The sequence below is a fragment of the Squalius cephalus genome (genome assembly GCF_949319135.1).
Source record: "Squalius cephalus genome assembly, chromosome: 7".
NCBI lineage: Eukaryota > Metazoa > Chordata > Actinopteri > Cypriniformes > Leuciscidae > Squalius > Squalius cephalus.
Genome location: NC_137128.1, coordinates 34,801,056 through 34,814,587, shown reverse-complemented (window position 1 = coordinate 34,814,587; position 13,532 = coordinate 34,801,056). Strand labels below are relative to the sequence as shown.

General features: G+C 39.1%; 2 protein-coding genes across 2 annotated transcripts; both read left to right on the top strand.

Moving 5' to 3' along the window:
- The first annotated feature begins 2,328 nt into the window (after positions 1-2,328).
- Positions 2,329-4,509, top strand: c1ql4l (complement component 1, q subcomponent-like 4 like). The gene is made up of 4 exons (XM_079875516.1): positions 2,329-2,677; positions 2,822-2,884; positions 2,987-3,118; positions 3,219-4,509. The coding sequence occupies exons 1-4, from the start codon at positions 2,509-2,511 to the stop codon at positions 3,494-3,496; spliced, it is 642 nt and encodes a 213-aa protein (XP_079731642.1). The 5' UTR covers positions 2,329-2,508; the 3' UTR covers positions 3,497-4,509.
- Positions 4,510-12,025: 7,516 nt separating this feature from the next.
- On the top strand, positions 12,026-13,483 carry LOC307161213 (complement C1q-like protein 4). Its single transcript, XM_079875822.1, has 4 exons — positions 12,026-12,326; positions 12,471-12,533; positions 12,785-12,916; positions 13,017-13,483. Exons 1-4 carry the CDS (start codon positions 12,158-12,160, stop codon positions 13,298-13,300), a joined length of 648 nt encoding a protein of 215 aa, XP_079731948.1. The 5' UTR covers positions 12,026-12,157; the 3' UTR covers positions 13,301-13,483.
- The last annotated feature ends 49 nt before the right edge of the window (positions 13,484-13,532 follow it).

Sequence of the window (13,532 nt, the reverse complement as noted above, 5' to 3'; positions counted from 1 at the left end):
ATGACTGTCAGGTATACATGTCGCATGTCTATTATAGTTTGTACTGATTATATAATATTATAGACATTTATATTCGTAACAAATATTTACGCATCATTATGTTACAATTAAGCAAAATTGGTGTTATAGTTTTAGCACAAGGCCACAAGAACAATATATGTATATTGTAAATTAGTATATCAAGTGGAAGTTTCCTGAAGCTGTCGAAGTCCTGAAAACCCTGATTTACATTAAATGGCAATTAAATGCAGGCACTATTATGCATAGCCTACAAAATGCAAAAAATAAACATTTTCAAAACATATTTTTCTAACATTATTCTCATATCTGTTTTTACAGAGGACATTTAGTCTATATAATAATAAATAGCCTGGAACCTTAAAATTGACTGGTATACTGAATTTAAAAATAAAATAAAAAATATTGTTTGGGTTATAGAGTCTTGTTTTCATTTTCTTATTATTAACTGATATTTTCTTATTAACAATTTTGCCTATAAAAATCTTTAGTGACCTTTGATTTGTAATAAGATAAACTGGGGTAAAAACCTAGCCTGGAAATCCAGACCTAAATCTAAAAGATTAATGGTCTGGCGTCGACTAATGAAAATCGCCCAGCTCGAGGGGCGGCACCAAGCATGCATTTGAAAATCTCACTGCACTTAATTGGATAACACTACAACCAATCACAACAATAAACCCCATACGCTACCAGCGGAGCTAACTGGTAGATTATACTCTTACCGTATCCGGTCGGCAAAACAGCAAAAACGTCCTTCTTGCAAAGGAACGATTTGAGCGGCGTCTTCTGTTCCTGTTTTAGATAAAAAGCCAAGTCTAACTCATTCATTATAGCAGCCAAAGCCGTTTCAAACAACTGGTATTCAGCCATCTTGCAATGTTTACTAATGACTTCGACAGCGCTGTCGTCAAATGTTTAGCTCGCCTCTGGCTGACTGGCTCTGGTCCACCTATATCAGATAACCCGATGTGATTGGTGCAGCTCAGATCGAGGGGCATATTAATGAACATCATTAAGAGTAACTTGCTCGCTGAGCAAATTCAACTTGTGCTCTCGAGAACTCTGGATTACCAGGGTAGTAAATACCCCAGTTTAATTTTTTTTTTTAAATGTCACCATTTGTTTCTTAAAATCCAAACAATGTAATAACGTAAAAAACGAAATAATCAAAAAAAATAATAATAATAATAATTATGGGTCTCGAGGATGATATAGAAAATTTTAAACACACACACACACACACACACACACACACACACACACACAGTATTAGTAAGGACATCGCATAGATTTCCATTGAATTTATATCAGGTTAATAATTATTTTCTTACACTCACAGAAATATTTAAATAAAAATTTTATTTATTTTATTTTTATTTAAATTTATTAGGCTTTTTAAATGTATTAGCATACAAAGTTTTTTTATTATACCTACTGCTCATAAAACATTACTAGTTTTGATGACAAGGATCTCAAGCTGACTAGCTGAAGTTAGGCTGTTACTGTAACCACCATTATTAATAGACAGTGCTCCCTTGAAAATAAATAATAATTTAAATAAATTAACGATATGACCCTTCACGATAGATAATGCTTTACAATGAATAGCCTATCCAATTGCTTTTAATCTGTTATTTTTTACAGTCTATGGTTCAATAAAATACCTCACCTGTTAATGCCATATCCGCTTCGCTTTTACAACATTTCAAATTCCTCAGTTCTCCGAAAAGCCAATGTTGATTAATTTTCGTTTTATTATGTGAGTCGCTTTCTCTTTTCGCCAGCAGATCTCCTCTGTTCAGCGTTTTTTTTTTTAATTTTTTTTTTTTAATAATGGTTGATTCCACGAGGTTCGAGATTTCGTACTAGCCTACATGTAAATCTTTCTCGCTGGTTGAGTATGCCATACAGCAAAGTAGCCAAAGCAACTTTTCTATGACGAAGCGTGTACACAATCACATTCACTCATGTTGGGTTTTCATGTCTTATGGATACATTCCATAGGCATATACACTACACAAACTGTAGGCTAAGCTCTATTCCCCAAACAAACCTACCTTCACAAACTTTCTGCATTTTTTTCCATTTTCAAAAACATCACTTAGTAGGCTATGATTTATAAGTATGTGAAAAAGCAAAAAAAAAATTCCCACAAGGACAAGGATTTCAGATATTACCATCTTTGTGGGGACATTTTGTCCCCATAACAGTGTATGCCTGAACCACACAACCATACACACACATAATCCATTAACGCAAATTATGCTGAAAATGTCCTTTCAGTGTACCCAATTCCAAATTTGACTCACCCTAATGGACTACTAAAATAAACAAAACCCTCTCAACATCAGTCTAAAGTACAAATGTGTACAAACTTTCACAACCTTTCACAACAAAGTATTTAAGAACAGCGCTTGCCATTCAAAGCTGAATTCTGGAATAATCGCAGGAGTAATTTGCCTGAAAAATAAATCAAAAAGCGAGACAATGGCAGGACTGCTGCTGGTACTGCTGCTCTGTGCTGGGAGCTCAATTGCACAAGATTTATTGACACCAAGTATGGACATTATTGCTGAGCTCCAGAAGCTAAAACACATGGATGAAAGGATACAAAAATTAGAAGAAACACTGACCAAAGTATTAAGTGAGAATGAAGGTAAGGTGGATTTGTATTGAACATGTCATTGTGGAAAAACTTTACAATTTATGAACTTACAAAGACATTACAACTTACACATCTTTATAAATTCATTGGTTTGCTGTATTGTGACATTAGCATATCAATGTGTATTCCATACAGCTTTGAAAACCTCGGTACAAGATTCACAATATAAGCTTGAAACTGCCCAAAAAGAGATTGAAGGCAAGTATAAGGCACATTTTGTTCCCATAGACATTTAAATGTATTAAATTAAACATTTTATTTGATTACACATTTTACATCAGCCCATTTGCTCATTTCCAGCCAAAAAAGTTGCTTTCTCTGCTGGACTTCTGGCATCTGGAACAGGACACACTGGGCCCACTGATAATCTGAAAATTCTGCAATACAAAAAAGTCTTTAGTAATGTTGGAAGTGCCTATGACTCAAATACTGGTAAGGACTGTAAAGAGAATACCATTACAGAAATACTGTTCTTAAACCTGTTCACATATGATGACATTTTCTGTGGCTGCTTTGTTCATGTGCCTTACAGGTATTTTCACAGCACCAATAAAAGGAGCCTATTACTTCAGATTTTATGCTCATTCTCATGGTGGAACCACAATGGCAGTCAGTCTCTTGAAGAACGGTGAAACCCAGTGCTCTGTGTTTGCCTGGAAGCCTGTTAGCAATGGTAATGGCAGCAATGGTGTTGTTCTCACACTGGAGATCGGTGATCAGATTTATACACAACTTTGGAAGAACACCTGGGTTTATGATGATTCAGCAAGTTACACTAGTTTCAGTGGCTTTCTGATTTTCCCCTTGTGAACACCTGAATTTCTTAGAAATCCAGTGCAGGATGTGATGCAAAACACAATTATATGAAACTTAATTGTTCCTGTGTAAGTGAACTATATCCAAGTAAATTAGAGCAAATAGGCACAACGAAAGGGAGATCATTGTTTATGCTCCTTAGTTACGATATGTTAATGTCTGGACTTCTTCATATTTCTTTCTTAAGTCTGAAGAGTAAATGAGCTAAACTCATATGATGCATAAGAATGAGAGTAGTACTTTCCATATCTCTAGCATATTAAATGCTGAACATTTCATTAAATAAACCAAATGTCACAGAATTATGATTCACTTGCATTCTTTCCCCCAGGTGGTCAGACACCATCAAAGAATCAGAAAGTCAATGATAAACAGTCAAAATGAGACTTTTAAAGCTCATAGTAGCCTATGCAGTTTAATGATCAAATATGAATCATACTTCACATCAAATTAATGTTATTGGTGATATGAATGAAAAAATTATAATAAAAAAAAGGTTTTATTTTTATAACTTAAAAGACCATCCTAACTACTTAAGCTAAAAATAACTGACAGCATTGTCACATGATCAAATATTTACACTGAAGAAAAAAAGAAAAAAAAAACCCCACACATTTAATTTAATATTTTATTGAAACTTTCCTGTAGAATTATTCTGAAACAGGGTGATATAAAAAAGACAGGTAAATACAAACATAGATGTTTCATGGAAGCTTGTTGGTTCTCTGTAGAGGAGCCACTCAAGTTTCTCCCTTTAAAAATACAAATTTTACCTTTGTTCACAGAAAGAAAATTCCCATAGAGACACAGGGCAAACAGGGAACAGGCCAGTTTCACTCTGAGAATGCATAATGGACATAATCTGATAGTGAAAAATAAAAACCCAGAATTATTAGGAATAACTGGTGAATGTCATAGTTTCTGTTGTTTGAAAACAAATGTTTGTCTTCATCAAGGTTAAGGGACTTCAAAAGCCTGAAAAGTTGTCATGCTTACATTAAAATAAACTGACATCAGTGAAACTGATGTAATTGTAGTGTCAGTTATTATAAGTGTGCAGGCATCTATAGACAAATCTTTTAAAGACTGGCTTCAACCTTTCAAAAGAACTGAAAGGGCTGAATTTTGAGTGAATGTCTGAAATCCATGGTGTTTAAAACAGCCTATGAGTCATCGCCATTAACGCTGTCGCCATCTTCCCCTTCCACATGCTCACCCTCTTCCTCTTCTGAGAAAACTGAGAAAGACTAAATCCAGAAGAACTGTGGCAATGTCTCCAAGATGCTTGAAGAAACTTACGTCCAAAGCTACAGTACTGTGAAAACTTGTAGGCACTCGTGTAAAAATGCTGTAAAGTGAGGATGCTTTCAAAAATAATGTGATAAATAAATAGGTTTTATTGATCAATTAACTTCTGTTAACTAAATCAAATCAATATTTGGTGTGACCACCCTTTGCGTTTAAAACAGATTTTGTTCTAGGAACACTTGCACATAGTTTTTAAGGTATCTTTGGAGGTCGGGTTCTTCAAGCATCTTGGATACATTGCCACAGTTCTTCTGAAAAACTGGTCTCAGTTTTTTTCTGTTTCTTCATGTAATCATAGATAGACTCGATGGTGGTATCAGATCTCCGCGTGGAGCATACCAGCTGTTGTCAGACTCCTTGTGCATACAAAAAAATGTTTTAATCTAATGGCATTTTAAAATATATTCTTTTTGAAAAATACTATGGATTGATTATTTTCTTGGCCCATTTGAAGGCCATGTATGATGAACCTGCTGCAGAAACTCAGGGGGAAACCGTCAACACTTTTACCGGATTTCTTGCTGTGGTCTTTCTCCATCCTGTCCAGACTCTCCAGCAGAGAGTCAACCTTGTGTTTGATTTGAGAAAGCTCTCTCTTAATTGTTTGTAGGTCATCTGCTTTTACTGAAAGAAAAAGAATTCCCTGAATGCATGTACCAATTGACAAGCCAATCAAGGTCAAAAAATTTAAAATGAGTAAAGGCTGTAAAAAAAAAATGTAAAAAGTAAATAAAGTAAAAAATGCAATGTTAACGTAAAAAATAAAAAAAAACATAAAAACAAATCAACCAAAATGTATTTTTAACAGTGCTTGGATGTCACTGCATATCCGGTGTTGACTGTGTCAAAGGCATCAGCACATTTAGCATAGGCTAATCCTTCGTTAAATGAGGATGCCGTTTGATTGATTTGACATCAGAACACTTAGAGTCAAAATGAAATCCTGTTCGCAACTTATTTTACGCCTTTGATGTGATGCATTTCCAAAAGATATTCACTGAGAAAAAAACACAAGGTGGGAATTTTATCCATCATAAATTGATTTGACTGAAATATATATAAAATATAACAAGAGACAATAATCCATTTTAACCTAAAACCACTAATTATATATAAAGTACACAACTTTTTACATGTCTGTAACATGCATCACTTTGGATGGTAAATGGACGAAAAATAAACAAGTAAACTATTAACTGGAGAAATGTTATTATGTCACGGTTTTTGATCACCTGGCTTAAAATGGTTACTAAACTAATATTTATCAATATTTTTCATTATGGCACCATCTAGTGGTAAAAATAATATGACACAGATTAAAGACAAGAATGTTGATACATGTATGCATAAGAGAGCTCTTATTCATAATGTCATTAATATTCTTTAGTATTTCACATATGTATTGATATGATGCCTCTCTGTCATTTATGACTTGGTTTTGACATAACTTGATTAATTAACCACCAGAATGCAGACAAATATTTTAACAAGTTCCATAAAGCCTAGCATCAAACAGACAAAATCAAGCTAACTGTTTTTGATCTTCCTTTTGAACTTGAAGTTAACTAACAGTCTTTCATTGATGTTCAACAAAATATCTGCCAAGAGTAGTCTGCAAATCACAGAATTCATTGGTGCATATTTGCCAAATATACAAAATAAGGATGGAAAATCAGGGTGTGTGAATATTTTAAAACTATGACTGTCAGGTATACATGTCGCATGTCTATTATAGTTTGTACTGATTATATAATATTATAGACATTTTTATTCGCAACAAATATGAACGCATCATTATGTTACAATTAAGCAAAATTGGTGTTATAGTTTTAGCACAAGGCCACAAGCAATCACAGCCCATTACTACAGCACTTATGTCTTTGACTTTGCGTTTATACAACTGTTCAATAAACAAGTAATTAATTTTGATTAACTTACGTTTCAGACTACGTTTCCGCTAAAGAAAATAGTTCCAAAAGAAGTACCGGCTAGGCATCACCATAACACAGACTCCAGAGCGGTCTTGAGTTGGTATAAGAGTGGAATGGAGCAGTGGAGGTTCTCTTACGAGAGGTTCTCTCGTATTGCGTAAGTAGCTTACGCTGCGGGAAAGTCTTCTTTTCTCGAGATATGAAGCCAAAAAAATTATCCTTAATTTTTATAATTTTGTCAACGCAGTGCAGCAGCACACAGACCTAGAGCAGGCTTACTACCGTGCCCATTGGCTGCCCTGCGGCAACTGCAGCAGCCTATCGCTGAGCCTTGGACGTGACGTCACGTTCAATGAGCGCGCTATAGGTGCGCTTCATGCGTCACAGCCCGCAAAAGAGGGGGTGTGGCTTAGTGTATATAAGCGAGGCTCAGAGGCTGCTTCACTGATTTCTGTCTCTTCAGCATCGCTCTCCGCATCGCTGGACTCTGAGGAAGCCACCGCCGTTGAAACAAGCGACCAGCACGCCGAGGATCTCAGCCTGAGGAAGCCGGCCGTCTTCGCCGCCTTCAGCCTTCCCTGCCTGCTCCGCTATCCGGCGGATTATATTCTTTTCTGCTCTGTGTTGTGTGTTTGTGTGTTCGGCCCGCGACACACTGCATCTAAAAGAGCGCGAGGCGTTTGTTTCAAAATGCCTCGCTCCTCCTGTGGCTCGTGCAGAGCCCCGCTCAGCGACAGCGACCGCCATTTGATCTGCGCTCTCTGCCTGGGCCTCGACCACGCAGCCCTCGCCCTTGCATCGGGTTTGTCGGGTTGTCCGGCTCACGCCGAAGGTGTCATAAGTGTAGAAAATGTGCCCACACCCACGTGCTCACTGCTACACACAAACACGGTTCCCCTGGTAACGCGCCCAGAATGCACTCTCATAAAGCGGGCACGCACCGCTCGAGTGATAAGCGTAGAGAACGCCTCCTCGTGTGGGCTCAGCACTCACTGCGCTCGCTGAGAGCCGCGCATGTGCCTGGTCACCTAAACAAGGGTCCCGACAGACTGTCCAGGGACAATGTTCCCCCTGGGGAGTGGTCCTTGCATCCCCAAACAGTCCAGTCACTGTGGCGCCGTTTCGGCAAAGCGAAAGTTGACCTCTTTGCGTCAAAAGACAACGCTCACTGCCCAAAGTTCTTTACGAAGAACGAGGACACGCTGGCCCAGACCTGGCCCAGCGGCCCACTATATGCCTTCCCTCCGGTCTCTCTGTTGCCACAAGTCATCAGGAGAATCAGGGAAGCGTGCCACACGGTGCTCCTCATAGCCCCGTACTGGGAAAACCAGGCTTGGTTTCCGGAGCTAGTACAGCTGGCAGACACAGTCCCCTGGTCGATACCGGCGAGAAGAGACCTTCTCTCTCAAGCCCGCGGCTCGATCTGGCATCCCCATCCAGAGCGCTGGTCTCTGCACGCATGGAGACTCAACGGATACCCGTTGACCTGCCAGAAGGGGTTGTGAACACGATCACACAGTCTAGAGCCCCCTCTACGAGGCGGCACTACACGTCAAAATGGTCTGTGTTTAATAAGTGGTGCACTGCCAAAGGGCTGGATCTACAAGCATGTGGGGTATCGCAGGTTCTTGTTTTCCTTCAAGAGCTGCTGGACACGGGCAGGTCCCCTTCCACGCTCAAAGTTTATGTTGCGGCCATCTCAGCTTTTGCCGATTCGGCGCTGGGCCGCGCATTAGGAAGGAACGAGTTTGTCACCCGCTTCCTTAGGGGAGCCAGGAGGATGAACCCCCGCGACCCACCTCGGTTCCTATTTGGGATCTTTCACTGGTCCTGGAGGCCCTGAAAGCGCATCCCTTTGAACCCATGGAAACTGTGGATATGAAATACCTCACGCTCAAAACCGTTTTTCTGATAGCTCTGTCTTCAGTCAAACGTGTGGGAGACCTGCACGCGTTATCCGTTAACGCCGCGTGCCTCGAGTTCGGACCTAATGACTCGAAAGTCATTCTCAAACCGAGGCATGGTTATGTCCCCAAAATATTGGGCACTCCCTTCAGAGCACAGGTCATTTCTCTCTCAGCCCTGCCGCCTTCCGGCAGCGAGGTCGATAGTAATCTCCTCTGTCCGGTCAGAGCGCTGAGAAATTACATCACACGCTCCGCCGCTATCAGGCGCTCGGAGCAGCTTTTCGTTTCGTTTGGTGGGCGCACCAAAGGTCTCGCCACCTCGAAACACAGCCTGTCCAGATGGATAGTGGACGCTATCGCAGCTGCTTATGCGTCTAAAAACCTGCTGTGCCCTCTGGGCATCAGGGCTCACTCCACCAGAGACATGGCCTCTTCGTGGGCTTGGTCCAGCGGAATTTCCATTCATGACATTTGTACGGCGGCGGGCTGGGCCTCCCCCTCGACATTTGTTAGGTTTTACAACCTGGAAGTTCCCGCCTTGCAGGCAAAAGTTTTATCAGTCTAAGTCACGCGTAGGCCGGCCCACTATCTGTGCGCGGGCTACGGCGTTTGATTTAGCTCTCCTGGTTGAGCTGCATTATACAGGGTTATCAGCTCAGACCGGCCGTGCCGCTCTGAGCACCCTAGTGTGTGCTTATGTACTGCGCTAGCCATTCTATTGGCCGCCCGGTTCCCACTCATCGCGTTCCCCGGGCCTCCCCTGGGACTCATTCAGTGGATGCTGTGCGCGCACGGCGTTGACAAGGGAGTTCCCGCAGCGTAAGCTACTTACGCAATACGAGAGAACCTCTCGTAAGAGAACGTAATCGGTTACCTAACGTAACCTCTGTTCTCTCTAGAAGAGGGAACGAGTATTGCGTAACCCGCCGTGCTCGCGCCACGAGCTCATTCGCTTCAGCGACAGAAACCAGTCAAGCAGCCTCTGAACCTCGCTTATATACGCTAAGCCACACTCTTTCAAGGGGCTGTGACGCATGAAGCGCGCCTAGCGTGACGTCACGTCCAAGGCTCAGCGATAGGCTGCTGCAGTTGCCGCAGGGCAGCCAATGGGCACGCTAGTAAGCCTGGGTCTGCGTGCTGCTGCACTGCGTTGACAAAATTATAAAAATTAAGGATAATTTTTTGGCTTCATATCTCGAGAAAAGAAGACTTTCCCGCAGCGTAAGCTACTTACGCAATACTCGTTCCCTCTTCTAGAGAGAACAGAGGTTACGTTAGGTAACCGATTACTTTTTCCTTCCACTCAAAGCCTTCTCTTATTCCACTCCAGGATTTCAATTCAACTGCTTACTGCTAAAAGAAATCATGCCATGAGTGACCATGTGGCAAATGAAAAAAAAAAAAAATTCTTCATTTTGCAATACAAGAAAACCCATTTCTGGCCATGTTTACTCACATATTGTGGAAAGTAAATTAGTATATCAGGTGGAAGTTTCCTGAAGATGTCGAAGTCCTGAAAACCCTGATTTACATTAAACGCCAATTAAATGCAGGCACTATTATGCATACAAAATGCAAAAAATAAACATTTTCAAAACATATTTTTCTAACATTATTCTCATATCTGTTTTTACAGAGGACATTTAGGCTAGGCCTATATAATAATAAATAGCCTGGAACCTTAAAATTGACTGGTATACTGAATTAAAAAAACAAACATTGTTTTGGTAACAGAGTCTTGTTTTCATTTTCTTATTATTAACTGATATTTTCTTATTAACAATTTTGTCTTTAAAAAACTTTAGTGAACTTTGATTTGGAGCAAGATAAACTGGGGGTAAAAACCCAGTAAAAGCCATTTGTTTCTTAAAATCCAAACAATGTAATAACGTAAAAAATGAAATATACAAAAAAAAATGATGGGTCTCAGGATTATATAGAAAATTAAAGAACACACACACACACACACACACACACACACACACACACACACACACACACACACACACACACAGTATTAGTAAGGACATTCTAGACATAGACATCCCATAGACTTCCATTAATTTTATATCATGTTAATAATTATTTTCTTACACTCTCAGAAATATTTAAATAAAAACATGTTTTGTTCGATTTATTAGGCTTTTTAATGTATTAGCATGGGCTACACAGGTTTTTTTAATTATTATTTTTACATTTTTATTATTATTGCGGAAGAACGTTTTGTTGTGCTTCGGCTCGTGACAGTGCGGATAAATATGGTTATAGCCAACTGCTGCTCATAAAACATTACTAGTTTTAATCTCAAGCTGACTAGCTACTACATCATAGATCATGCTTATGCTTTACAATGTAGGCCTACTCTGTTAGAGATACATATCCAGTTGCTTGTAATCTGTTATTTTTTACAATCTATGGTTCAATAAAATACCTTAATTACTCACCTGTTAATGCCATCTCCGGCTCTCCGCTTCGCTTTTACAACATTTCAAATTCCTCAGTTCTCCGGAAAGCCAAAGCTGATTTTCGTTTTATCATGAGCTCTGTGAGTCGCTTTCTCTTTTCGCCAGCAGATCTCCTCTGTTTTTTTTTTATTATTATTATTTTTTTATTATTATTTTATATAATGGTTGATTCCACGAGGTTTGAGATTTTGAGCTACGTGTAAACCTTTCTCGCTGGTTGAGACAACTAACTAGCCATACAGCCGTCAAAGTAGCCGACGCAACTATTCTAAGCACACAGGCCCATGTAGCTTACGTGATATCCCGCGAAAACCATCCAGACATGTCTAAAAAAATAGCCTTATCATAGTAAATCAGGGTTTGGGTTAGGGTAGGGTATTGACTCATTATTTAAATTTTGAATAAAAAAAAACTAGTGAGTTAACTATCTAATATGAGGAAAATGTCCTCACTAGTCGATTGTCATATTTCAATCGCTTCGCTATTTGGCCCTCACAAGTAGCCTAGGCTAGGCCACAGCCAAACGTGTAGCCTACACAATCACATTCACATTATGCATACATTCCAAAGGCATAACATACACTATACAAACTGTACTCTATTCCCCAAACAAACCTACCTTCACAAACTTTCTGCATTTTTTCCATTTTCAAAAACATCACTTAGTATGATTTATAAGTAGGGAACCAAAAAAAAAATTCCCACAAGGACAAGGATTTCAGATATTGCCATCTTTGTGGGGACATTTTGTCCCCATAACATAGTGTATTCCTGAACCACACAACCATACACACACATAATCAATTAACGCAAACTATGCTGAAAATGTCCTTTCAGTGTACCCAATTCCACATTTGACTAGTAGTCCTAATGGACTACTAAAATAAACAAAACCCTCTCAACATCAGTCTAAAGTACAAATGTGTACAAACTTTCACAACCTTTCACAACAAAGTATTTAAGAACAGCGCTTGCCATTCAAAGCTGAATTCTGGAATAATCGCAGGAGTAATTTGCCTGAAAAATAAATCAAAAAGCGAGACAATGGCAGGACTGCTGCTGGTACTGCTGCTCTGTGCTGGGAGCTCAATTGCACAAGATTTATTTACACCAAGTATGGACATTATTGCTGAGCTCCAGAAGCTAAAACACATGGATGAAAGGATACAAAAATTAGAAGAAACACTGACCAAAGTATTAAGTGAGAATGAAGGTAAGGTGGATTTGTATTGAACATGTCATTGTGGAAAAACTTTACAATTTATGAACTTACAAAGAAATTACAACTTACACATCTTTATAAATTCATTGGTTTGCAGTATTGTGACATTATCATATCAATGTGTATTCCGTACAGCTTTGAAAACCTCGGTACAAGATTCACAATATAAGCTTGAAACTGCCCAAAAAGAGATTGAAGGCAAGTATAAGGCACATTTTGTTCCCATAGACATTTAAATGTATTAAATATTGTGACATTATCATATCAATGTGTATTCCGTACAGCTTTGAAAACCTCGGTACAAGATTCACAAAATAAGCTTGAAACTGTCCAAAAAAAGACTGAAGGCAAGTATAAGGCACATTTTGTTCCCATAGACATTTAAATGTATTAAATTAAACATTTTATTTGATTACACATTTTACATCAGCCCATTTGCTCATTTCCAGCCAAAAAAGTTGCTTTCTCTGCTGGACTTCTGGCATCTGGAACAGGACACACTGGGCCCACTGATAATCTGAAAATTCTGGAATACAAAAAAGTCTTTAGTAATGTTGGAAGTGCCTATGACTCAAATACTGGTAAGGACTGTAAAGAGAATACCATTACAGAAATACTGTTCTTAAACCTGTTCACATATGATGACATTTTCTGTGACTGCTTTGTTCATGTGCCTTACAGGTATTTTCACAGCACCAATAAAAGGAGCCTATTACTTCAGATTTTATGCTCATTCTCATGCTGGAACCACAATGGCAGTCAGTCTCTTGAAGAACGGTGAAACCCAGTGCTCTGTGTTTGCCTGGAAGCCTGCTGGCGCTGGCAATGGTAATGGCAGCAATGGTGTTGTTCTCACACTGGAGATCGGTGATCAGATTTATACACAACTTTGGAAGAACAAATTGGTTTATGATGATCCAGCAAGTTACACTAGTTTCAGTGGCTTTCTGATTTTCCCCTTGTGAACACCTGAATTTCTTAGAAATCCAGTGCAGGATGTGATGCAAAACACAATTATATGAAACTTAATTGTTCCTGTGTAAGTGAACTATATCCAAGTAAATTAGAGCAAATAGGCACAACGAAAGGGAGATCATTGTTTATGCTCCTTAGTTACGATATGTTAATGTCTGGACTTCTTCATATTTCTTTCTTAAGTCTGAAGAGTAAATGAGCTAAACTAATATGATGCATCTA

Excerpts from the sequence above, each read along its gene's own strand:
- c1ql4l (XM_079875516.1), top strand. The coding sequence starts at position 2,509 with ATGGCAGGACTGCTGCTGGTACTGCTGCTCTGTGCTGGGAGCTCAATT. Across the intron at positions 2,885-2,986 it reads TGCCCAAAAAGAGATTGAAG|CCAAAAAAGTTGCTTTCTCT; the intron begins GCAAGTATAAGG and ends GCTCATTTCCAG. Across the intron at positions 3,119-3,218 it reads TGCCTATGACTCAAATACTG|GTATTTTCACAGCACCAATA; the intron begins GTAAGGACTGTA and ends TGTGCCTTACAG.
- LOC307161213 (XM_079875822.1), top strand. The coding sequence starts at position 12,158 with ATGGCAGGACTGCTGCTGGTACTGCTGCTCTGTGCTGGGAGCTCAATT. Across the intron at positions 12,534-12,784 it reads TGCCCAAAAAGAGATTGAAG|CCAAAAAAGTTGCTTTCTCT; the intron begins GCAAGTATAAGG and ends GCTCATTTCCAG. Across the intron at positions 12,917-13,016 it reads TGCCTATGACTCAAATACTG|GTATTTTCACAGCACCAATA; the intron begins GTAAGGACTGTA and ends TGTGCCTTACAG.